At 43.7% G+C, this 23896-nt stretch overlaps 1 protein-coding gene across 1 annotated transcript in view; it reads left to right on the forward strand.

The window, feature by feature from the left end:
* Positions 1–2204: 2204 nt before the first annotated feature.
* The window catches only part of MTHFD1 (methylenetetrahydrofolate dehydrogenase, cyclohydrolase and formyltetrahydrofolate synthetase 1), a 44633-nt gene continuing 22941 nt past the window's right edge, over positions 2205–23896 (forward strand). Inside the window, exons 1-10 of the mRNA XM_069858903.1 lie at positions 2205–2333; positions 11968–12052; positions 14414–14473; positions 15159–15212; positions 15562–15698; positions 15816–15916; positions 16255–16391; positions 17762–17873; positions 22407–22534; positions 23187–23284. Of these exons, the coding sequence (XP_069715004.1) occupies positions 2293–2333; positions 11968–12052; positions 14414–14473; positions 15159–15212; positions 15562–15698; positions 15816–15916; positions 16255–16391; positions 17762–17873; positions 22407–22534; positions 23187–23284 (953 nt within the window). The 5' untranslated portion in view covers positions 2205–2292. The remainder of the gene's footprint in view (positions 2334–11967; positions 12053–14413; positions 14474–15158; positions 15213–15561; positions 15699–15815; positions 15917–16254; positions 16392–17761; positions 17874–22406; positions 22535–23186; positions 23285–23896) is intronic.

The raw sequence follows: 23896 nt of genomic DNA on the forward strand, positions 1-23896 counted from the left end.
GACACTATGATACTATAATGCTGGGGAGGGGCTGTTTACAAAGGCTTGTAGTGATTGGACTAGGAGCAATGGGTATAAACTGGATAGGGGCAGATTTAGACTAGATATAAGGAGGAATTTATTTGCCATGTGAGTGGTGAGGCACTGGCACAGGTTGCCCCGGGAAGCTGTGGCTGCCCCATCCCTGGAGGTGTTCAAGGCCAGGTTGAATGGGGCCTTGGGCAGCCTAGTCTAGTGGGACATGTCCCTGCCAATGGCAGGGGGGTTGGAACTAGATTATCTTTGAGGTCCCTTCCAACCCAAATAATTCTAGGATTCTATGATACTACGAATCTGTTATTCTATAACTTTATGATTCTATGATATTAAGATGCTGTCATTCTATGACTCTCTGATTCTACGATGCTGTGATTCTGTGATCTGACACTACGTCACTACGATGCTGTGATGCTGTGATTCTATGATTCTGTGACATTATGTCACTACAATGCTGTGATTTTGTGATTCTATGACACTATGTTACTACAATGCTGTGATTCTATGATTCTGTGATTCTATGACACTATGATACATTGCTGCTGTGATCTGTGATTGTGTGATACTACAATGCTGTGATTCTATGATTGACACTATGACACTACGATGCTGTGATCTATGATTCTGTGACACTGATACTACAACAATCTGTGACTCTGACACTGTGTCACTATGATGCTGTGATTCTGTGACACCATGACACTAAGATGCTGTGGTCTATGAATCTGTGATTCTATAACACTGATGCTGTGGTGCTGTGATGCTGTGATGCTGTGATCTCTGATTCTCTGACACTGATACTACAATGCTGTGATTCTGTGACACTGACACTAAGATGCTGTGATTCTATGATTGACACTATGATACTACGATGCTGTGATCTCTGATTCTGTGACACTATGTCACTATGATGCTATAATTGTGACACTATGACACTAAGATGCTGTAATTCTATAATTCTGTCATTCTATGACACTATGTGCCTATGATGCCGTGATCTACGAATCTGTGATTCTATAACACTGATACTACAATATTGTGATCTGTGATTCTATGGCACTATGATTCTATGACACTGATACTATAAAGCTGTGATCTCTGATTCTGTGAAATTATGTCACCATGATGTTGTGATGCTATGATCTATGATATTGTCACTACAATGCTGTGATTCTATGATTCTGTGATTCTATAACGCTATGATACTGTGGTGCTGTGATGCTGTGATCTCTGATTCTGTGACACTGATACTACAATGCTGTGACCTGTGATTCTGGCACTATGATTCTATGACACTGCAACGATGATGCTGTGATCTCTGATTCTGTGACACTGTGATACTATGATGCTGTGATTCTGTGACACTACGACACTAAGATGCTGTGATTCTATGATTCTGATATTCTATTACATGATATCATTATGATGCAGTGATTCTACAACTGACACTGTCATCCTACGATGCTGTGATCTCTGACTCTGTGACACTATGTCACCGTGATGCTGTGCTGCTGTGATCTACGTCACTGTCACTACAGAATCACAGAATCATAGAATCATGAGGTTGGAAAGGACCCACAGGATCATTGAGTCCAACCATTCCTATCAAACACTAAACCATACCCCTCAGCACCTCATCCACCCATCCCTTAAACACCTCCAGGGAAGGGGACTCAATCCCCTCCCTGGGCAGCCTGTTCCAGTGCCCAATGACCCTTTCCGTGAAAAATTTTTTCCTTATGTCCAGCCTGAACCTCCCCTGGTGCGGCTTGAGGCCATTCCCTCTTGTCCTGTCCCCCGTCACTTGGGAGAAGAGGCCAGCACCCTCCTCTCTACAACCTCCTTTCAGGTAGTTGTAGAGAGCAATGAGGTCTCCCCTCAGCCTCCTCTTCTCCAGGCTAAACACCCCCAGCTCTCTCAGCCGTTCCTCATAAGGCCTGTTCTCCAGCCCCTTCACCAGCTTTGTTGCTCGTCTCTGGACTCGCTCCAGAGCCTCAACATCCTTCTTGTGGTGAGGGGCCCAGAACTGAACCAAACGCTCAGTTGCCGTGACCTGTGACTCTCTGATTCTCTAACAGCCGGACCCTCCCCCGCTGGGCCCTCCGCCGCGGTGTCCCTGTCCCCTCCCCGGGGCGGGGGCGGCGCTTGCGCGGTGGGGCCGGCGGCGCCGACTCGCGGGCGGGCGGCACGTGGGGGCTCGTCCCGCACTCGCCCCGCGATCCCCGCCGCGACCGGCAGCCGCGTCCCTCCCTCGCCATGGCCCCCGCCGAGATCCTCAGCGGCAAGATAGTCTCCGCGTACGTACCCCTTTCCTTCCTTCCTCCCCCCCCATCCCCGCGATCGGGAGGGAAGCCGGTGCGGCTGGGGGTCCCCAGCCCTGCTGGCCGGGGGATGGGCTGGAGCAGGTTTGAAGGCGCCCTAAAGCTTTTATTCGCGGTGCCTCATTCAGAGCTCGCTTCTTCCTGGCTGGAAATTATTGAAAGGAGGCGGTACTGATACAAGAAGTAGTTATTTTTACGAAAAAAAAAAGTGGAATTTTTTTCATTTAAGCTAAAGTCAAGTTTCATCTAAGTAATTGCCTTCTTTGGAAGTTAGACGGACCGTCCCTTCTGAGTTATTGAAAGAAGTTGGTACTGGTACGAGAAGTAGTTACTGTTACAAAAAGTGGAATGTTTTCTATTTAAGCTAAGGTCAAGTTTCATCTAAGTAAACTTCTTTGGAAGTTAGACAGAATATCCCTCTGATAGCGTGTTTCATTTAAAACAATGTTTTCTCCAGGCACTGTTCATTCTTAGAAGATAATCATAGAATCACCAGGTTGGAAGAGACCCACCGGATCATCAAGTCCAACCATTCCTATCAAACACTGACCCATGCCCCTCAGCACCTCATCCACCCGTCCCTTAAACACCTCCAGGGAAGGTGAATCAACCACCTCCCTGGGCAGCCTCTGCCAGTGCCCAATGACCCTTTCTGTGAAGAATTTTTTCCTAATGTCCAGCCTAAACCTCCCCTGGCGCAGCTTGAGGCCATTCCCTCTTGTCCTGTCCCCTGTCACTTGGGAGAAGAGGCCAGCACCTTCCTCTCCACAACCTCCTTTCAGGTAGTCGTAGAGAGCAATGAGGTCTCCCCTCAGCCTCCTCTTCTCAAGGCTAAACATCCCCAGCTCTCTTAGCTGCTCCTCGTAAGGCCTGTTCTCCAGCCCCCCTCACCAGCTTTGTTGCTCTTCTCTGGACTCGCTCCAGAGCCTCAACATCCTTCTTGTGGTGAGGGGCCCAGAACTGGTATGATCTGTGCTGAAGAGATGTCTCATCGTGTCATCACCTGTGTTTGCAGCCTTTCCCTATCTCAAAGGCAAGGGCAGGCAGAGCTGGAGCCATCTCCAAATTAGCAAGAGTTTTGGCTGGTTTGAAGTTCGTTATAACATTAAAATTAGTGGTTGGAAAGTAACAGAATATGCATAAGATTTCTGGAAAAATTTATACATACACATTTAAGCGGGAAATATGTTCTGTAACAGCTCTTGTGTCACTGCACGTGATTTATGGAGGTTACTCCCCCGCGTTGCCCAGGCTTGATAAAGGGTGCTCACTTTCTAAAACTCCAAAACAAGTCTTAGAGAGTTTTAATTGCCAGCAGTTTCGTTATCGGTATTGGAGATCTTCAGAAGAACCTAAGTGCTGTTCTCAGCTGCATTGTCCCTGTAAACCTGGCCGGGGTGACTGGTCCGGCATCAGCCCCGTACGATGACTTGGTATTGTTCGTCATCCCTGCACCAAGATGGGTGTCCAGGCAGGTGTGAAAGGGCAGGCTGACTCACAGTGTTTGTGTCTCAGCGATGCTGTTAAGATGCTGTACGAGCAGGAGTTGGGATCCACTGCTTTAGGTATGGTCTCTGTTCATACTGTACAGGCATTGGTTGTTCCTTTTCTAAGCAAGGTAAGTCCACATCAGAAGAAGTGTGACCAGGAGGTCAAGGGAGGTGATTCTGACCCACTCCTCTCGTGAGATCTCACCTGAAGCACTGCATTCTGTTCTGTATTCCTCGGCACAGGAAGGACATGGATCTTTTAGAGCAAGTCCAGAGGAGGCCACAAAGTTAATCAGAGGGCTGGAGAACCTCCCATACGAGGACAGGCTGAGAGAGTTGGGCTTGTTTAGCCTAGAGAAGGCTCCACGGAGACCTTATAGCAGCCTTCCAGTCCTTAAAGGGTGCCTACAAGAAAGCTGGAGAGGGGCTCTTGATCAGGGAGTACAGTGATAGGACAGGGGCTAATGCTTTTAAGCTGAAAGAGGGGAGATTTAGATGAGATATTCAGAAGGAACTTTTTCCTTTGGGGGTGGTGAGGCACTGGCACAGGTTGCCCAGAGAAGTCGTGGAAGCCCCATTCCTAGAAGTGTTCAAGGCCAGGTTAGATGAGGCTTTGAGCAATCTGATCCAGTGAAGTTTGTCCCATCCCATGGCAGGGAATTGGCACTAGGTGATCTTTAAAGTCCTTTCCTCAAACCATTCTATGTTAATCCATGTATTGTATAATCATAGAATCATAGAATAACCAGGTTGGAGGAGACCCACCGGATCACTGAGTCCAACCATTCCTATCAAACACTAAACCATGCCCCTTAGCACCTCGTCCACCCGTGCCTTAAACACCTGCAGGAAAGGGGACTCAACCACCTCCCTGGGTAGCCTGTTCCAGTGCCCAATGACCCTTTCTGTGAAAAATTTTTTCTAATGTCCAGCCTAAATCTCCCCTGGTGGAGCTTGAGGCCATTCCCTCTTGTCCTGTCCCCTGTCACTTGGGAGAAGAGGCCAGGACCCTCCTCTCTACAACCTCCTTTCAGGTAGTTATAGAGAGCAATGTCCAGATGAATGTTCACTGTTGTCCTGACGAAGGTATTTGAAAGATCTGGCAGGTCCTAAAGGAAGAGGCTTTCTTGTGTTTTTCAGTTTTTATTTTGCTGGTGAGCCCTGAGTATAGGAGAGCCTGCATTGTGTCTTCTAGTTTGCTTGGTTTTCCTACTGCTTCTATGTGTACATATCAAGTAAGCAAGCTAAGTTTATTTCCCTAACCATAGGAAAATGCAGTGTTCAGCAAAGGGTAACACTTCTTTTCTGTTCTGTGCAAACAGGGTTTGGCTAGGTGGGTTTGTTGGGTACCTCCTCTAAAACCAGAGAAGTTGAACAGAAAGTGTAAATTTGAAATGGTCTAAAGAAAACTTGGAATAGTTGTTAGACACAATCTTAGGCACTGCTCTGTATGACACATCGTCATCTAACTGACAGTGGAGCATTTCTGAAAAGTAGGCCTAATGTGTCTGGAATCTGAATATCCATGATGAAAGGCCACTTGCATACTTTTTTCCTGGTAATTTTCGGGCCAGTACCACTTGGGTGTTGCAGTCTCTCAGTATTGTGTGCTTTGTTACACCTTATGCTTTTGGCAGCCTTGAAGCCAGCACACTGCAGTGCCTGTGTGTGGTGATTATTAGTTATTTGCCTGTTGCAGGTTTCCTTTTTCTGGCAGAGAAATTGCCCCTGAAGTGTAGTAGGTCCTTCCTAGCTACAAGTTATTGCAGTTGCAGAGTGACTAGAAATCTGGAAAGGTGCTAGCTCGGGTAGAATGAGTGTGTTTTGAAGGTGTTCTGAGCATTCACCGTAAAACTTAAAGCTTCCTTGGCAGTGCATATTGCATTACTTACTTACTTTAAATTTATAGATACAGTGGTGAGTTTTTGTTTGTTTGTTTTCTGTATTATAGTAGCAGCTGTTTTCAGAGATGAGTACCTTCGTGATGTGCAAATATGTGGGAAGAGGTGTAAGCTTTTAATAAGCACATATAGGAGAAAGGATTGCTTAGTTTCCAGCACATCTTTAACAACTTTGGCTGAAGCCTGTCTTCCAAAAATCTTGACCTAAAGACAACACAAAATGTAACAATTATTGCACCTTTTTGTGTGCTTCCCAGGAATGGGCCTTATGTAGTTCTGTTTTTTCCTAGTGAAGGGAGTGCTTGAAAGAGGCATGAGGAAATGGGCTATTCACCCTGCAGATACCAGACCCGTTCTTCCAGACCCTTTCTTCCAGAGAAGTGCTGGTCCAGAGGATTCTCATTTTCCAGAGTTCACATCCAGACCAAGAGACTGGGTGCACCAGAAGAAGCAACAGGCGTGTTTTTTCCAGGAATTTTCAACTTAATTTCCTGTTGTAGAAAGGGAATGTTTCTGACTTTGCATCGGATGCATCTCCAGGATGCAGGGCACTGTCACATATAATGGTTACTTGAGGTGACAAACACCATCACTCCAAACATCCCTCTGTTCCTTCTTCTTCCCCCCATCTTTATATGCTGAATGTGACATCATATGGTGTAGCATATCCCTTTGGTCAGGTGGAGTCAGCTGTCCCAACCGTGTCCCCTCACAACTCCTTGTGCACCCTCAGCCTGCTTTGCTGATGGAGTAGGGTGCAGAGCAGAAAAGGCCTTGACTCTGTGTAAGTGATGCTCAGCAGTTAGGGCAACATCCCTGTGTTACCAACACTGTTTCCAGAATAAATCCAAAATGAAGCTTCATGCCAGCTAGTATGAAGAAAATTAACTCTATCCCAGCCAAAACCAGCACAAGATACTGTCTTGTAGGGGGCATTTTTTGTTACTTTACCCTTTTATCAAGAAAAGTTTGTTTGTAAGTCAGTCAAATATTAACAAGTGAGGTGAATCAATCAAGTAGTGTTCCAGTTATTTTGTTCTGGGTTTCTGTGTGTGTTTTAAATCAAAGCTCCTAAGTATTGTGAACTTTATTCTCCTGCTACCAAGCGCCCCTTCCCTATAAAGAATTAATAATTTGACAAAGAGGGTATTTTCTCCTCTCTATAAATAAGGAAAACTCTATCAAGAGCTAAAGCTGGTTCACACCTAGGTAGTCTTGGAAGGTTCAGAAGAGAGGTACAAAGGAAAATAGACATTCTCAGTTGCTTTGAGTATTACCTGTGGGGCTAGCAAATGTGGTTATGCTGTATGTAGGAAGGAGAATGTGCAGGGCAGCAGATATTCTTGTGTGTATAGGATTTTGGTGTTAAAGTTAATGCTTCTCTTGCCATGGCTACTAGTTTCAATAGAAACAAGCTCTTGGACAGTCTGTGAAAGTTATTAAGTATTGGATGGGTTATGCATCAGTCTGAGTTGGCTGGTTATCTCAAGAGTGGCTTTCCTTTACTCTGAGTGGCTGTATAGTCCACCAGGAGTGGACCAACATTCCTGGTCTGAATGAGTGGCTGGTAAGTCGTGACAGCAGGGAAGACTTAACACCCCTCCCAACCCCTAGTGCTTTAAGTTTAAAGTACTGTTAAAGTACAGGATATAGCAAGTGATAGTCACTCTCGGCTTATAACTAGAGGTAAAAGTGCAGTAAAGACAGCTCTTCAGCTTTTTCACCCTGCACCTCAAAAGGTTTTTTTAGTTCCTATTGAAACTCCAGCTAAATCTAGTCTGAACTGAAAAACTTCCCCGATCTGTGAGATCTCATTTACCAGATCCTACCTAGAATGTTTCAGGCGAGAACTGAAGGGTACCACACTGCAGATGTGCTAAATTAAAGTGAACTCTGTGGTCCAGTACCACTCAGCAGCTCCAAATATGAGCAAGAACCCCTTGTGTTAGGTGCTGTACAGACACAGAGTTAGTTAAAAATGGTCCAAAGAGGTTATAAGCTAGGAGTAACCATTGTCTGATGGGCAGCAGGGCCACAGTGCTGTGATCAGTGCACATCAGCACCGGGTTACATGGAAGGAGGAAGTCGTAAGGGAAGGAACGTCTAGGGGACTGCTATGTCCCCTTTGTGGAAAGAAGAAGATCTTGATATCACTCCTTGTTAAGGGGAGATCATAGTAGATATGGCCTAGTGTGTTGTCTGGAGTGCTTGCAGCCCCACAAAGGTGGATTGAATCCTTATCTGTTTCTCTTACTTTTTCCTTTGATTAAATCACATGACATTTGGGTGCTGCATGTGGTATCCATTGGGAAGCTGACCTGATTGGTGTGATTGATGTTGCAGCATGTGAAGCTAATCATGACAGCTCATGGTATTGTTAACTCATATCTGGAGCAAAGTCTTCTGTACAACTTTTAAAGACTCAGTGTGAAACAAACTTTGTCATTCTGTTGGTAGCCTGCCACTTCTGAGAAGTTCCTCCAATGCTGCCTATCCCTCCCCTAAGGATGTTTTCTTCAGCTCAGCCACTTTTTAGCCCTCCTGGAGCCATCTGTTGAACTGCCAGCAGTGTTCAGATAGACCTCCCCAAGGCATTTCCCATCCCAGTGCCACTCCATTGCGACAGCCAACCTGTGACCCCTCCAGGAGAGACTTCTCTCTGCCTTTTCTTTGGGGTACCAGTAGGATGCTTTATGGTGTGCTTGCTTGCTGCCTTCTTGCAGTTTTTGAAACTAATGCAGTTGTGCTGCTAGATAGGATATGTTACCACAGTGGTTTGAAGAAGGGGAAACTTCTCTGTCTCACTGTGTTTTTTTGTCATGGGGGCATCAGAAAGTGAGCAGTGGCAGTGCTGCAAGCTGTAAGGAGGAATGGCTATAGGGACAACTACTCTGACCAGGATGGTGTAGGACCTGGAGAGGACCATCAGCCTCATATGGCCATTTCTGAAGGGATGCAGAGAGAGATTTTCTGGTCCATGTTTCTGAAACCCTAGAGGGGTCTGTAAGCCAGACAGTGAGGCTAAACCCTCCTCTTGAGGAGCATCCCTGTCTGTGAGGAGATACTTGCCAGCAGTATTCACATAGACCCTGGAGCCTGTTGCTCACAGAAGAGACAGAAACACAGCCCTGTGTCATCTTCACTATGGTGATGTGTATGCTCACCTTCCAAGGTGCGTGTATGTAACCCTATAGGTGTGGTGGTGGGGTCTGCCTGAGGAGGCATTGACACGCAAACCGTGCTTCTCTCTCCATGTACAGCAGAGCTGGAGGAGCGTGGTTTGTCTTTTGCTGTTCTGCGAAGTTCATTTAGTGAATTTAAATTCAGCTCGCTGTTGCAGTCCAGAGAGAGAAAGGCTAACATGTTCTTTAATCTTTGGAGCTGGCTTTTGCACTGTATATTTAGAGCCATGTGCTGTCCTTAACCTGCGTGGACCCTGGACCCTTGTTTGCAATGGAGCTTTGTTTGCTGAGAGCATGTGGGCACAGGAGGGGTCTTAGCGTCAGAGGGAGGACTTGGGGAGAAACAGCTGCATACAATTGCGTGTTTATGTTTGAAGACTTAACAGTTTACATACAGTTAGTAAAAAAGTGTTGATTTATCAATACAAACTTCTATCTTTGTGAAGACCTGAAGACCACAACAGAACACTAAATAGATTCTGCCTTCCAAAGATTGTTTTGTAAGTCTACAGAGATAAAACGAGAGATTTTTTTCCCCTTAATCTTCTCCCAGACCTTTGCAACTGTGGCTTTCGTGGTGACTGGACCACAGTGGCACCTAACACTAGGTGGCTGTCTAACAAGTGATTTCATGAGTCGCCTGAAGCAAATCTGCACTGGCAGCGCCACTGTGTGTTTGTGCATGTTACTTTTCTTTTGTAGCTGAAGGGGAAGTGAGCTAGAGCCTAATTACAGCAAATAAAAGCGTTATAGTATGTGAGCAGTGGCAGTGGCAGCACACAACAGCCCTGCATCACAGAGGAAAGCGAGGACCTTGGGTGGGTTTGGTTTTCCTCCTCTGAGAAGACTGGATTAAAAGTAAAACGCAGACCTGAGACCCTTGCCACTTGGCTGTCACTTATGAGGGCTTTACTGTGTCATAAATTATGATACATTTCATACTTGTTTGCATTTCTTTTTGTTTGCAGGCCACAAACCAGTGCTGTGCCTTACTTACTGGAAGATGGGAGGCTGTTCCCAGAAAGAGCTCCCTCAAAGAGCTGGCTCATTGTACCTACTTAGACACCATGCACAGTGGCTTTCCAATGCTTCTTGAGATTGTTGTGTTGTTGTTCAGGGCTGTTCATGAGCTCAGGCCCTGTTGTGTCTGCAGCTTTAGATTTAGTGCCTTCTCTAGGGTCTTACAGCTGGAGCATAAGGAGAGGTTTTGCCACCCAGCAGATGAATGTTTGTTGCTTCGGCATGAAGAATTGGTAGGACAAGGCTGATGAGTTAAAAAAACTGTGTCATAGCAAGCCAATCTTCATATCAAGTCTTTTGCAGAAGTGATAGCTAGAGGAAGCCTAGAAACTACTATTTAGTAAGTAAAATTGAGAACAGACTCTTTTACTGAAGCTTGTTAAGAGACTTTGGCCAGACACAAACACGTATAAATACACTGAACCCACTCCTCACGTGCAGCAGAGCTCTAACTGTGTGATTGAGGTGTAGCAGGAGAGATGCATGATTTGGGATGGAGCAGGAGGCTGTGTGAATCTCCTGAGATGGGACTTGGAACAGCCTCGAGGCTGCTTCTGGCTGGACCAGCTGCAACTATCCCCTGGGATCAGTCCTGCTAGGTTACAGCAGAGCTACATGCTGCTCCCGTTTCCCCTCTTGCCTCTGGCATTTCTGATTTGGAGCTCATGTTTGCAGGGTGGAGTTGGCTTCACTGGCTCACTGTCATCCTGGAATCCCCCTATGTGGCAGGAATTACAGCTTCCCAGCTGGCATCAGCTACCCAATCTGTCCCTGTATCCATGTGGTTTGTGTTTTAAATGAACTGGCATGAACAGCATCTCCTCCAGTCTGAGAAATATTGTTTCAGTTGGGAAATAGCAGACCTTGTGATACTGATTTGAGGGTAGGTAAGCACAAGGAGACCATCTGTGTTTTAAATGGTAGGATGTTTGGGCCAGTGTAGGTTTGCTAAGGATGATGGTAGTGCCTCCTCATCTCTTTGAGGATCGTGGGTGGAACACAGGCTGGAAATCCATGTGGAGGAGGACAGACCTGTCAAGCCTCTAGAATCCTGACTGCCTCTGGTGAAAGACAAAGCAGTGATGCTGGGTCTACACCCAGGCTTTTGCAGAATTTCAAATTCAAAAGAGCACATTAGGCCTAGCACCAGGACCTCTTCCCCACCACCTTACCCGGTGGAGGATCATGTGCGTGGGTCCAAACAGCAGTTGAGAGCTTTAAGAGGAATGCAAGGCTGGGAGTAGTGGTGACAGATGATTTATCAGTTGTATCCTTAAACTTGCCTTCCCTGAAGAGTTCATCTGAGCTGCGTGCCAGGGTTTAGCTAATTTTCCTCTCTGGTTCACCTCTGTCAACCTCCCATTCTTTTTCTTCCTCCCATGGAAAAATCTTTGCCTTGTTCAGAAGCCCTTGGGCTGGGGGTGTTTTCTCTCATGAGTGTTGGCTAGCACCGAAGCTGACTGGAGGCAGGAAGGTGGGTGTAGGACTGCAGCCTACCCAGCCTGGGCAGGAAATAAAAACACATAGCATTGACCAGCTGTAGAAGAGGTGTATCTCTGGGTATTTTTCAGACTTTTACTGTTGTGGATTCATCCGTTAACAGGACAGTATGTCCAACAGTGTTGGCTGGTGCCTGTGGACAACAGGTTGATTTGGAATGGCACATATGGGAAGAGGATTTGCTTTTCATTATGAAGTTTAAAATCCCAGAAGTTTCCATGCCAAAGTCTGGGGTTTTTTTAACTTTGTATCCTATGACATCATGAAGAGGAAGGTGAAGAAGCATGATGTGGACTTGTTTTTTTTAAATTTAAATACATTTGAATGAAACTTTCAAAGTGTCTTAGTGATTTATGGAACTTAATCTAATTGGGAGACTGCTGAGACTTGTGTACTTAAGGCATAAATGTGTTTGCCAGTCTCCCCATCTGACGTTTTTTCAACTCCTAACTTTATCACTGTATGAGAATTAATCCACTTGGTTAACTTCTGCCTTTTTTTTTTCCTACCACTTCAGGCAAGTGAGAGAGAGATTGAAGAAGCAAGTTGTTGAGATGACAGAGAAATTTCCAGGCTTCAGACCAGGACTCGCAATTTTGCAGGTATTGTGTTCTTTAATGACTACAGAAAATTTGTGTTGCTTTGCAATGATAGGTGCCCAGCTGACAAACTTCATGAAATCTGCCTTGCAAATAGGAACACTTTATAAGCAACAGAAGAACAAAGTTCCCTGTGGGATGGTAACGCAGTTCTGTGACATCTTTTCCTCAAGTACTGGGTCCCAGAAACATTTTAGGATTGGTTGTTTGTTTTGGGTTTTTTTTTCTTTCATTAGAACCTTGCAGTTCTCTGAGTGTTATGTTTGTGAAATGGTGAAAGGCTTCTTGCCTATTAAGTGGAAGCAATACTTGTAGACTCCATTCCAAGTCTCTGCATTTGTGTGAGCCTCAAAGCCTGTCAGCTTTCAGAGTTATGTTTGTACCAGAAATCTTGGAAATGGGGTGTTTATTAAGGGGTTTGGTCTGCTGTTGTGTCAGAACATCGCAAGAGAAGGAAGGGCAGGGGGAAAAAAAGAAAAACAACCAAAACCACCTTTGGCCAAGAAGACTTTTAAGTGCAGGGAATGGAACAAAATCCCATTGCTGAATTTGGTGTCTATCGGAAGTGTGAGTAAGTGCTAGAATCTATACAGAAATACTTGTGGAGGAAAAAAAGCACTCGTGTATACAGGGTTGTGGCCCGTGTTTGGCACAGTTAAGGTGATTTATTATTTTCCTTGGAGAAATAAAAGCTGGAAACTTTTTGTGCTAAGATCAGGAAGTGACAGCAATAGCAAGTGTCATGGAATGGGAAGGTACTGTGTGGCTACAAAGGATCGATGGACTGAAGGTGTCTGCTTAGAGAAGTGACTTCTGTCCTTATTCAGTATTTTGGGCTCCTGAAGAGCTCTCAGTGTCTGTCTCTGTATTTTAGTGCTAAGACCACTGTAGTACACAAAGAACAAGCTCCTCTTCAATGCCAGGAAAAGATTTGTTTATGGTTTATTTTTTTCTGATTTTCTTTTACGTTAACTTTAAGGAGATCATCCCTACGGAAGGCTTGTCCTCAGGTGTTTACAAGGAAGGAGGAAGGTCATTTATTTAAAATCTAGTAAGGGATGCTTTCATGGAAGTTGCCGAACTTCTGGGCCTGTAAACCATCTTCAAAAGTTGCTGTCTTGCAGTGTTATTGGAGTTTTGTCTTGGTTGGCTGTGTTGTCTTCTATCCTGGGTTCTCTCCGAGTCCTTTACAAGCTGATTGCTGTTTGGTTCTCTCACGCTTTTGTAAGCTACCACGCAATCTGGGCTCAGAGTTCATCTCTCAGTACTGATATTCTCAGCTGTCTATTTTTCAGTCAAGTCAGGACAATTAACTGTTTCTGATATGCAGCACCCCACACAGTATGTGCTCTTTTCTTGGAAGGTATCTGGTGTCCTCCTAGCTTAAAGAATGAGTCAATTAATCTGGGTTATTTGTCCTGTAGTCAAAAATGTCATCTTTTGCACAATATATGTGTTCTATTTGCTGACATATCCTGAAGCGTATTCTCTCCCTTCTTTTCTGCTGTGTATGAAGCATACCTTTGCCCAAATCAAGCAGACTTTAAAAGGGAGGAAGCCCTTTGTCTAACCCTAGGGAAGAAAAACCGGTGTATGCTGGGTGATCAGGTAACAACATCACTCCTGCAGCTCTCTCTGTATGAGAACCAGGGTGATAACTCCCAAGTACCAGGGAACAGGGTTTCAAGAGTTTGCTTATCAGCTTGTCCTTATTTACCACTCATTTTCTTATGCTTACAAGGAGCATTTTCCTTTAACAAAACATACTGGATGATGGAAGTGGTCTTCGAAAGTACAGTTCTGTAAGCATCCAATACTGCCAAAACCCACAGGCATTTGTTCCACTTGATATTTTCTCTTTGTTCTTGTTTTGTTGTTTTTTTGCAGAAAAATTATCAAGGTTCAAAACAGCAGAGGAAAAAATCTCTCCATCAAGGCACACATATGTGCGTAAAATTAAGATTCCTGGGTATCAAAGAGGCCCAGCTTTTCTGAAAGCCTTAATCAGATAATTGAATTTTATCAGCACCTGCTGGTCATGTTAATTAGATAGAGATTTAACTTTCTCAGATGAGATGGCAAGCAGTATTTTCTGGTTTGGAGAGCATTGTGTTTCTGTTGTTTTTCACTAGATATAAATGATGTTTATGTGGGAGTTGAGACAACTTGTCTTTAGCTTTCTCTTACTTGAAAGAACGCTTTCCTGTAAGGTCCAGCTCCTTATAGCCTCTATCAGTGTGTTTTACAGTTATTCAGTAATACCTATCTCCTTGGTATAGCTCAAAGGAAGCCAAGGGTTAAGCCAGTCTCAGCCTATGACTGGCTCTCTGTTCTGCAATGTGACAACTGTATTTTCATCCTTAGGTTGGAAATCGAGATGATTCAAACCTCTATATTAATATGAAGCTGAAGGCGGCTGCTGAGGTAATGCCCAAACTCTTAATATTTCTTTTTACCTTCCCATAGTAGGTCAGATCTGAGTATGGAAGAACAGATGCAAATCAAATAGTTATGTTGAAGCTTTGACTGTACTGGAGAAACTAGTGGTGGCCTGAATACCTTGTTGTAAGGAGGCAGCATAGGTGTCCAGCCTGACACTTAGCGAAGCAGGGTGACAGCAGCATGGTTTGGTACCACTTTGTGTGTGATGATCTCCTGGATTGCATATGTTTGAAGTGCAGATGCTGTCTTGCATGACCTGTGGCTGTGCACTTACCTTCCCTGAATGTATGGTGACTGCTGTTGCTTTGCATCTGTCACCGAGTGGTTCATTATGTGCTTCAGCAGGGCTGGGAGCGGAGATGATCCCTGTATTCCTAGGTGATAGTTGGCATCTTCTGTGCTTGGCTGACAAGCCAAGATGCTGCTGTTCATGTCAAAAGGCAAATAGAACAGTTGAAGCATGGACCAATCTAAGTAGGCAAACCACTAATATTTATTTTTCTCTTCCATTGATGGTGTTTCCAAATAATAGAAATGTAGCCACAGGAACAGGAGATAGACCTGGGAAGTGTGACAGGTGTGGCTATGGCCAGGCTGAAAGAATAGCCAGATCATTCTCTGATGTCAATTCAGAAATCAGATAATTTGCTGGTATTTTCATTTGCAGATTGGGATCAGTGCCAATCACATAAAACTGCCAAACACAGCAACAGAAGCTGACGTAAGTAATACAGCCAATAAAGAAAAAATACCACATTTGTCCTCTCATTTTATGTAAAAAGATTGCTTCCCCGTAGATGTTAATTCATGAAAAAAGAACTAGAACCTGTTGAGTTGGGGGGGGTATTTTTAAAAAAGAAAACTGAAACACTACAGCTTAAAATTTAGAGATTTTAACAGGTATTTTTCTAAAAATAAAAAATGTGAGTCATATACTCTATATACTCTAGGGTGGAAAAACTAAGCATATTGTGTGTATCTCTTAATCCACATAGGATTGCGCTTTTTCCTTTGCATCTGTCGTATTTCAGTTTATCGGCCATTAGGTTTTTACTCTGTACTTGTTGTAGGTTCTCAAATGCATTGCGTCTTTGAATGGAGACCCTGCTGTTCATGGCTTTATAGTGCAGCTGCCACTTGACTCTGATAAACCTATCAACACGGAAAAAATAACCAATGCCGTTGCACCTGAGAAGGATGTAGATGGGTAAAATGACTTCACATCTGGAGAGCATGACAGCTGTTCCAGAAAGAAACCTTTTTCTTTTGGAGGGTTATCATGAGGCTGGGAATCTTACTTGGCCTTTATTCTTTCAAAATACAGCTTAAGTAGCATCAATGCTGGGAAACTCTCTAGAGGGGACCTTGGCGACTGCTTTATTCCCTGTACACCAAAAGGATGCATGGAACTTATCAGGCAGACAGGTAAAGAAGTTTCCATCCATTATTCATGAGTGCAGTAGTCCTCAATAAGAGGAGAAATTACGCACCTTGCAAGTCTATGCGTTGCATTGAAACTTCGGTTGAAATGCCACATTTCATCTCTGCTTTTTCAAATGGGAAAAGAGCTGCTTTTAAAGTGGTCCTTCCACCCTCCCTCCCAAGTCCAGTCCCCTGTCACATACAGCCCAGAAGAAAAACCTTATTCTGACATACCAGGGCCAGACTTGAACTGACCAAAAGACTGTGGAGCTTTTTGAGTTAGTTTGTACTAGGGTGCAGGGTGACCTATTTTTGCTTTCTCCTGTCTTCCTGTGGTGCAGGTGTCCAGGTTGCAGGGAAAAGAGCTGTAGTGATTGGTCGCAGTAAGATTGTTGGTGCTCCCATGCATGACCTGCTGCTCTGGAATAATGCAACGGTAACCACTTGTCACTCAAAGACATCAACGCTGGCTGAGGAGGTAAGAACAGGATAGGTCCATGAGGCTGTAGCTATCTGCTGCACACCAATGCTGCCTGCTGCACATTTCTGCCTGGCATATTGCTGCTCTTTGGGTTGTCTTTCATTTGAAACAGTTTCCCAGTCCTGGTCATTGGATGCTTTTGTAAATACTTCTGCTACAACAGGATCCTGATTATTTCTGACCCTTCATTAGAGGTTTTTCATTATAACAATAAAACTGGGGTTTTTTTGTTTTCTTTGGGCAAGTGCTGAGAATTTTGTCATCCCTTCCAAATCTCCAAATAGTGGCATGCAAGACAGGTTATGTTTTTGTTTTCTTCTCAAAAAGGCCAGGTGGTCTTTTGCTTTACTGGCTGGGAAATGCTAGACCAAATGTTTTTTCCAGTTTTTAGTTCCAGTCTATTTTCTATGACTGGGAGTTGGTACTGTTCTCCCTCTAGCAGTAGGAGGGACAGAAATGGTGTATTGCTGTGCTGCCACCTACTTGGATTTTGTAGAGCAATCAACACTGCCAGGCTCTGTAGGCAAGTATTAAAGCTGAAAAGGGGTAGGTGTATTTGAATATAACTCACAAAGATCAGAAACACTGCAATGCTTCGTGCTATTAAGTTGCTGTCATTAGGTTAATTAACAATTGGAGTGCTAATTCTTAATGAAATCTTTAAAATAGTTTATCCTGCAGAAGATTAAAAGAAAAAAATTAAATTCCAAGAGATAGCAGCTTCCTAAGCAACTATGAATGAAGCAGTGCAAGAAGTGACAACGCACTTTAATCGGTGTCTCTAGCACTGGATTTGGGACCAGACCTGTCAAATTTACTGAGTATTGTCTGAACAAATATTAGTCTAAATTACAATCAGCCTTCCTAGGAGCTGCATATTACACAGACCTGGACATAAAACCCACCAGAGAGTGCTGCTTTGATTTCTGTGCAGGGGTTGTTCTTGGCTGCTCTCTGATGAGTGCTGGGTATATTTCTAGCATTGAAAAGAGCAGCTAGAATATGCAGGGATATTTGAAGGGAGGAAGATAAGAATATACAGATGGCTTTAATTTTATCCAAAAGTAGTCTCTGTGATCCACTTGGGAATCATGGAGGAGTTCAAACGAGATTGTGAAGTGTTGACTAGCAGCAGTTCAGAGTAGGAGTGAGAAAATAGGCCATAATTTCTGGCTACAGGAATTTGTCCTTGCCAAGGAACTGCTAGCTACCTACCTTTAACTGCTGGCAATGCCCTTCCATCCTTCTGATAGCGATGGGTAAGCACACAGTTTTGCTGCAGTTCATGCTGGTCTAAGTTGCTGTTGAACAGCCGTGTGATCTTCCATGGCTGGTGTGATAGAGAGTTGTTTGGCTTTTTTTTATAGGTTGGTAAAGCTGATATCCTGGTGGTCGCAGCTGGGAAAGCTGAAATGGTGAAAGGTGAATGGATCAAACCTGGTGCAATCGTAATAGACTGTGGAATTAATCATGTGCCAGGTGCGTGGGTAATGTATAAAAAGTGGGGATGTGTTTATTTGTATATAAATGCAGTTGCTAAGCAAGAACATGGATGCTGTTTCCTTGGTGTTTTTAGTCCATAGGACATCTTTCTCTTTTAAATCTGTCTTAGGTAATGATGGCAAGCTCTGAAGATGCCAGAATAAAAAAGGTTGGTCTGAAGTACTGTCCTAAAGCAGATCATTGGCAATTTTGTTTCTGCTTTCAGTGAGGCTGACCATTTGTAGAGGGAGCAGGAAACCTAGGTTATATTCCAACAGAATATCTGTGTCATTTCCCACAGCTACATAGTGAAGTCTTGCTGCTGTTGTCACCTGTGAGTGTGCAGCTTTGCTGTCAACACTTTGCAGTTAGATCTGATTAAGCTGTTCTGTTTGAAATACATAAATGGCAAGCAGTCTCATAGAGTAGCTGTGGATTTGTTGTATCACATCATTAACTTCTTAGACTTGAATAGCTGTTGTCTTAAAACAATGCAGCTTCTGCAAGGCTATTGGTGACAGTGACTCTGGCATAGAATAAAGTGCTTTAACATAATGTCTTGTAGGGTGGGGTTTCACTCCTTTATGAAGGAGGAACAGACAGTCTGGCAAATTCTGTTTTCATCTCATTTTAAATCCAAATTATAGATATTGAATGATATGAAAAATTAGTCACCATCCAACTCTCTCTGTGCTACACCCACAAGGCTTTTAAAAGGTAGTTTTCATAATTAATCAGTCATTTTGTTGCCATTATTTAATGGAATGTAAAGAAATTTCTGTTCAGCAGTCTTGTTCCTCAAAGATGACATTGAGTTGCATTTAAAAACATTAATCTTCTTTATAATTAAAATTAAAAAGTCATCTGCTGTTGCTGTTTGTTGTGTGATTTATTTGTGCCAAGCAACCCAAACTTTAGCAGTTTGCCAAAACCTACGCAGGGTCACTGCTGATTTGCATGAAGCAGAATGGCTTGGAGTCTTCCCCACTAATATGTTGCAAACAAAACTACCATTGTTTTTTTAACATGTGACGGTATGACCTTTTTTAGGCATGATGTGAACTGCATCTCTGAGGACACATCCCTGTTTCTCTGCAATTAGTCTGCCTCAGGAGGTGCACTGAGATCTGAGCTTCTTGTATGCTCAGCCTGCAGTCAGTGTTGCATGGCAATACGCTTCATCGCCTTGTGAGACTCTAATCAGGACTTGATAGAGTACCATGGAAATTGTCAGATTTCAGAATGATGGATGTTGTGGTCTCCTGTGGTTTTCTGAAGCTGCTCAGTTTTCCTGTTTCTTTCTTCCCTTCTTACAGATTGCAAAAAAGTTTTCAGAGTAATCTTTTGGGAAATCAGTGCCAGAACTGTAGGAATTGCAATGCTACAGAAAGAATGGCAGCTGGTTTGCCAGCTTCTCCAGCTACATCACTGTGCGGATAGAATATTGCTGCTAGCTGTGACAGTGCTTTGAATGTTGCAGGGAAGGAAATAGCACAGTTGCCATACATCTTGCCATGGCTGTAAGTGCACCCAGCTAGGTTCCTCCTGGCTGTAGATGTGAGTTACAGCTGGAGGACACGGCAGTCTCAGGATGTTTCCAATCAGGGTGTCCTGTACAGGCAAATCCCAACACAGTTGGACTTATCAGTGCATTAACACCATCCAGACTTGCCAAGTTGGAGTTGAGGTTCCAGCAATGTAGCACCACACAAATGCAGCTGTTTTGCTTTTGAATGGAGAGTGGCCTGTATACTCCCAAGGATGCTAGTTTGGAGGCTAGAATAGGCAGTTTAGGCATGTCTGGCTTTGTGTTCATGTGCACTGCAGCTGAACAGAATGTCTTCCAGATCTCCAGGTGGAGAGAGAGGAAGAGAGAATCTCCTTAAACCTCTGTTAAAGCAGAGAAGTGTGTTTTGTTCCCTTCCCAAACTGGATCCCATTTGTCTTTCTCTCCTCACTGCTGCAGTTGGAAGGCTACTCCAGCAGATGATCTGAATGCCTTACTCCAGGCCTGTAGAAATTATTTTCCTACAGGAAGGGAGAATAGTGCAGACAGAGGATGTTCCTAGAGATGGAACGGTCTTTGGAGTGCCCCTGTATGAGTCCTGATGGAGGAGGCAACTCTGTTCAGAGTCCTTCTCTGCTATGGGATATTTCAGCCCTTCCCAACAGGGAACCTTGAACAGTGGGTTATGAGAACAGCAAAGGAGGAACAGCCCCTGTGAATCTCGGTGCCATGCTCTTCAAACACCAGAAGAGCTAAAAAGATGTGGAAAACTTTGACTTGATGCTCTATTTATACCTTTATATACTGGGAATCAAGTTGGCATCGCAAGCCTGTAAGATCAGATTGTGTTGGATCCCTCATGAAATGCCTTTCCCAGTGGTGTCCAGGAAAAGCAGCAGACTGCGAGCAGGTGGTCTCATGTTTTATAGATAAGGGTCATGTATAGTCTTGTGTGTTTGCAGTCATATAGCCACCAGAAATGGGTTACAGTTGTATGTACATTGGCACAAGTTTGCTTGGAAGCCATATGGATAATCTGAGCCCTCGACTGTGAATTGTTGCTGGTCCAGAAGCTGCCCTCAGGCTGTCTCTCATGCAGCTGTCCCTGGAGATAGATGGAGACCATCATACCTGTTCATTCCATCTCCAAGTCTTTGGATGCTCTCTCTCTTGATTCCAGCTGGCTAGAGAACCTACTGGGCCAAAGAAGGCACAGGCACTGGGAATGTTTATAGTGTCACTGATACTCTGTAACTAGTTTGGTTTTCTTTAAAAGTAAGATGATGAATATTGAGAAGGTGAAATTATGGGAAGGGACAGGAAGTATTGTATGTGAGCTTTCCTTCAAAAGAATATTTTAAAGGTAATCGAGTAGCTCCTAGGTTGTGCTCAGCAGTGCTTGGCATGAGGTGTGGCTGGCTTGTGCTCATCACTGTCTCTGTGTAACAGACTTATACTTGGAGTGCCTGATGCATTGCTCATTTTCCTCATTCTTGGGCCTGGAGTCTTCCTGGCCAGCAGGGCTGGTAAGCCTGCTTGGCATCCTTGGAAGAAAATACGATTATGTTATTTCCATTTTGCAACCTTAATTAAACCAGTCTCCAGGCTGGAAGGCCAGACTGGTCTGCAGTTCAGGCAGCAAAACTGACCGAGGCTGTAGAAACAGAGTTTAACAGTTGTGGTGTTGCTCAAGCTTTGAACTTCAGGGAAAAGAAGTGTCGTTTAATACGTAAACACAGCAAAACATCCAAGCTGCTAATTGTCAGTAACAATGCAGCTAAAAATTAGTGTTGGCAGGAGCTGCTTTTGTTCCCTCTTTGTTTTTTCCATAGTCAGCTGTTTGGGAGATTGTTTTGTCTTCCATTCCTTCCCCTTGCCAAATGTACATTAAAGGTGCTGACTGAGTTCTGTTCAAACATATGTTTACCATATCCAGTGTAGTATTTCAGTGCAAGAACATTAACATTAATCTTCAGGTATTTCATGCTGCTTACTTTCTTAGAGTCTTTGTATCTGAAATGAGGATCTGCCACTTCAGGAGAAATATAAATTTGCTGTCTTGTTCTGATCTGTTTATAATCAACGGATGCCTAGATCACCGTGCTAGTTTAGTAATGCATTTTGTGTTTTTCCTCTCTCTGCACGGGTGTCCTTAAAGGGCACCACTGGAAAAAAGTGCGATATCTGCTTCTTAATTGTCAGGTCATGCAGTGCAGTGGGGTATAGCAATTTTTGTTGCCAGAAAGAAAGAAGATTATTCTGCCGGAGCTCTCTTAAGTCAGCTGTGAGGTTTGTTTTGACAAGACACTGATCTCCGTGAACTGCAGTATTTACGGGGCCATCGTTTGAATGTCAACAAGTAATTGAAAAGCTTAGCACTCTCTGTCTTCAGTTTTTGTAAAGGCAGGTGATTTTATTTCATAGTAAGGCCTAGATTTCCTCCAGAATGGAGCAGAGCCATTATAAACCTGAGGTTTTGGAGCAAGTCAGGCATGTTTCTCCTCTCGTTTCTTATAGACCATTGATTTTTATCTCCTTCAAGTTGGAAACTGTACTAATCCTTCAGAGCAATGCAGCAGGACTTGAGAGAATGGTTCAGGTGCCATCTCTATTGTGTGTCCCATTTCCGCCTTTTTTTTCTTGCACAGGTGTAAGACTTGGTCTGTGCTTTGATCCCTCTGCATTTGTTTTGGAGTCATTTTCAGACTGTCCTGTGGGCCATGTGACATTGAGAAAATGCTTGTGTCCTCAAAGAAAGGGAGATCTATCTGGCTGAGGATAAATGGTGCTTATGGGAAAATATTTTGCATGTGCTGTTGACACTTTCTGAATGAAGTATGATGGTAACATCTTCATCTTGTGATGTTGTTTTAAGTTTTTATCTTTATTTACAGCTTCTTGGGTACTCAGCTTTTGTTTATTTTACTCCAACAGAGGAAGAGACTTCAGCATCAATCAGTGCTGCTGCCTCTGTTGTTTTGGTGAAATGTGATGTGTAACTTAATTTTTCCTTAAATCCCCAGACAGCACAAAGCCCAGTGGAAAACGAGTTGTAGGAGATGTGGCGTACAGTACAGCAAAGGAAAAAGCTTCCTACATCACCCCAGTTCCTGGTGGCGTTGGGCCTATGACTGTGGCCATGTTAATGCAGGTATGTGGGGAGACAGTGAGACTGCTGGTAATCTCATTATTTGCCTTTGGGGTATGTCACTGCTGACCATCAGCACACTACCAGAGCAAGTGGTGTTTCCTTCTTGCTCTTATAGAGGTCTAGTTAGGATTTCCAGCTTCTAGTCTAAGCTATTTTGGATTCAGTTAACTGAGGAACATGATGGACATTAAGGAAATGTTAGGACAGAGTTTTTTCAATTGAGTATTTTTGGGGGGGTTGTTTGTTTCCCACTCTCTCAAAACAATGAGAAATGGGCTTGTCTTGCAATGCTCTGGCTGTAACTCTAAAACTATCTGTAGGGTGACTGGATAAAAAGGAGGAGAGCAACACTATAAGCCAGCTCCCTCTGTTTCCTGTTTTGCTTAAAACCCCCTGCTGGCGAAGAACACCTCAAAAATGTAGCACACTGGAAGATGGGTAGGTGGATAGATAGATATAGTGGAGTTTTTTTCTTTTTAAGAAAACTACGAGCAGAATTTCATTTTGGATTGTTAGCAAATGCTTCAATCAAAGCACTTTCTGCTAATCCCAAAGTGAGACAGGTGGGAGGGGAAAACCTTTCTGAGTCTTTGTTAACCAGCATGGTTTGTACGGTGATGGTTGCTATAATTCATTCTCATGCTCATTTTAGAGCACAGTGGAGAGCGCACAGCGTTTTCTAGAGAAGTTCCAGCCTGGAAAATGGAACATCCAGTATAACCAACTTTCCCTAAAGGTGCCTGTTCCAAGGTAATGCTTTCAGTGAAGCCACTGGTAGTGTTCATGCGGTGTAGTATTCATGTCTATGCTCAAGTTTTGCATAATGCAGGGTATACATGTATGCAGACTGTTGTTGGCTTTGAAGTTTGGAGAGACGTAGAGACAAACCACTGTAAAGCCTTATTAAGGGAGCAAAGCTCACCTTTTGTGGTGCTGTGACATATATCAAAGTGTAAGCTTGGGTCATTCTGATAATATTAAGGCATAAACATGGACTTCTGCAGACCCTTTAGGCCAGCTAGATGGCTGCTGATACAGCAAATAGTGAGACTCATATTTTTCAAAATGATCAGACTGAAAAATCTATTGAAAATATTAAAAAAATAGCAGAAAGAGGCATAACACATTGCCTACAAAAAGGCATTCTTCTGGGATGTAAGGGTGTGAGTTGGGTTTTTTTTGGTTTTTGGTTTTGTTTTGTTGGTTTTATTTTTTAAAAAAAAGGCAACTTTGAGGATGTGTCTATTCAAATGCAGCTAGATCAACAGATTTAACTGGGAGGGGTTAAAGCTTCTCTAAAAATACAGGTTAGATGTTTGTAATTTATGCCATACAGAAGAAATACTGAGAAGTCTTTGACTT

Source organism: Phaenicophaeus curvirostris, chromosome 5 (genome assembly GCF_032191515.1).
Source record: "Phaenicophaeus curvirostris isolate KB17595 chromosome 5, BPBGC_Pcur_1.0, whole genome shotgun sequence".
NCBI classification, from domain to species: domain Eukaryota; kingdom Metazoa; phylum Chordata; class Aves; order Cuculiformes; family Cuculidae; genus Phaenicophaeus; species Phaenicophaeus curvirostris.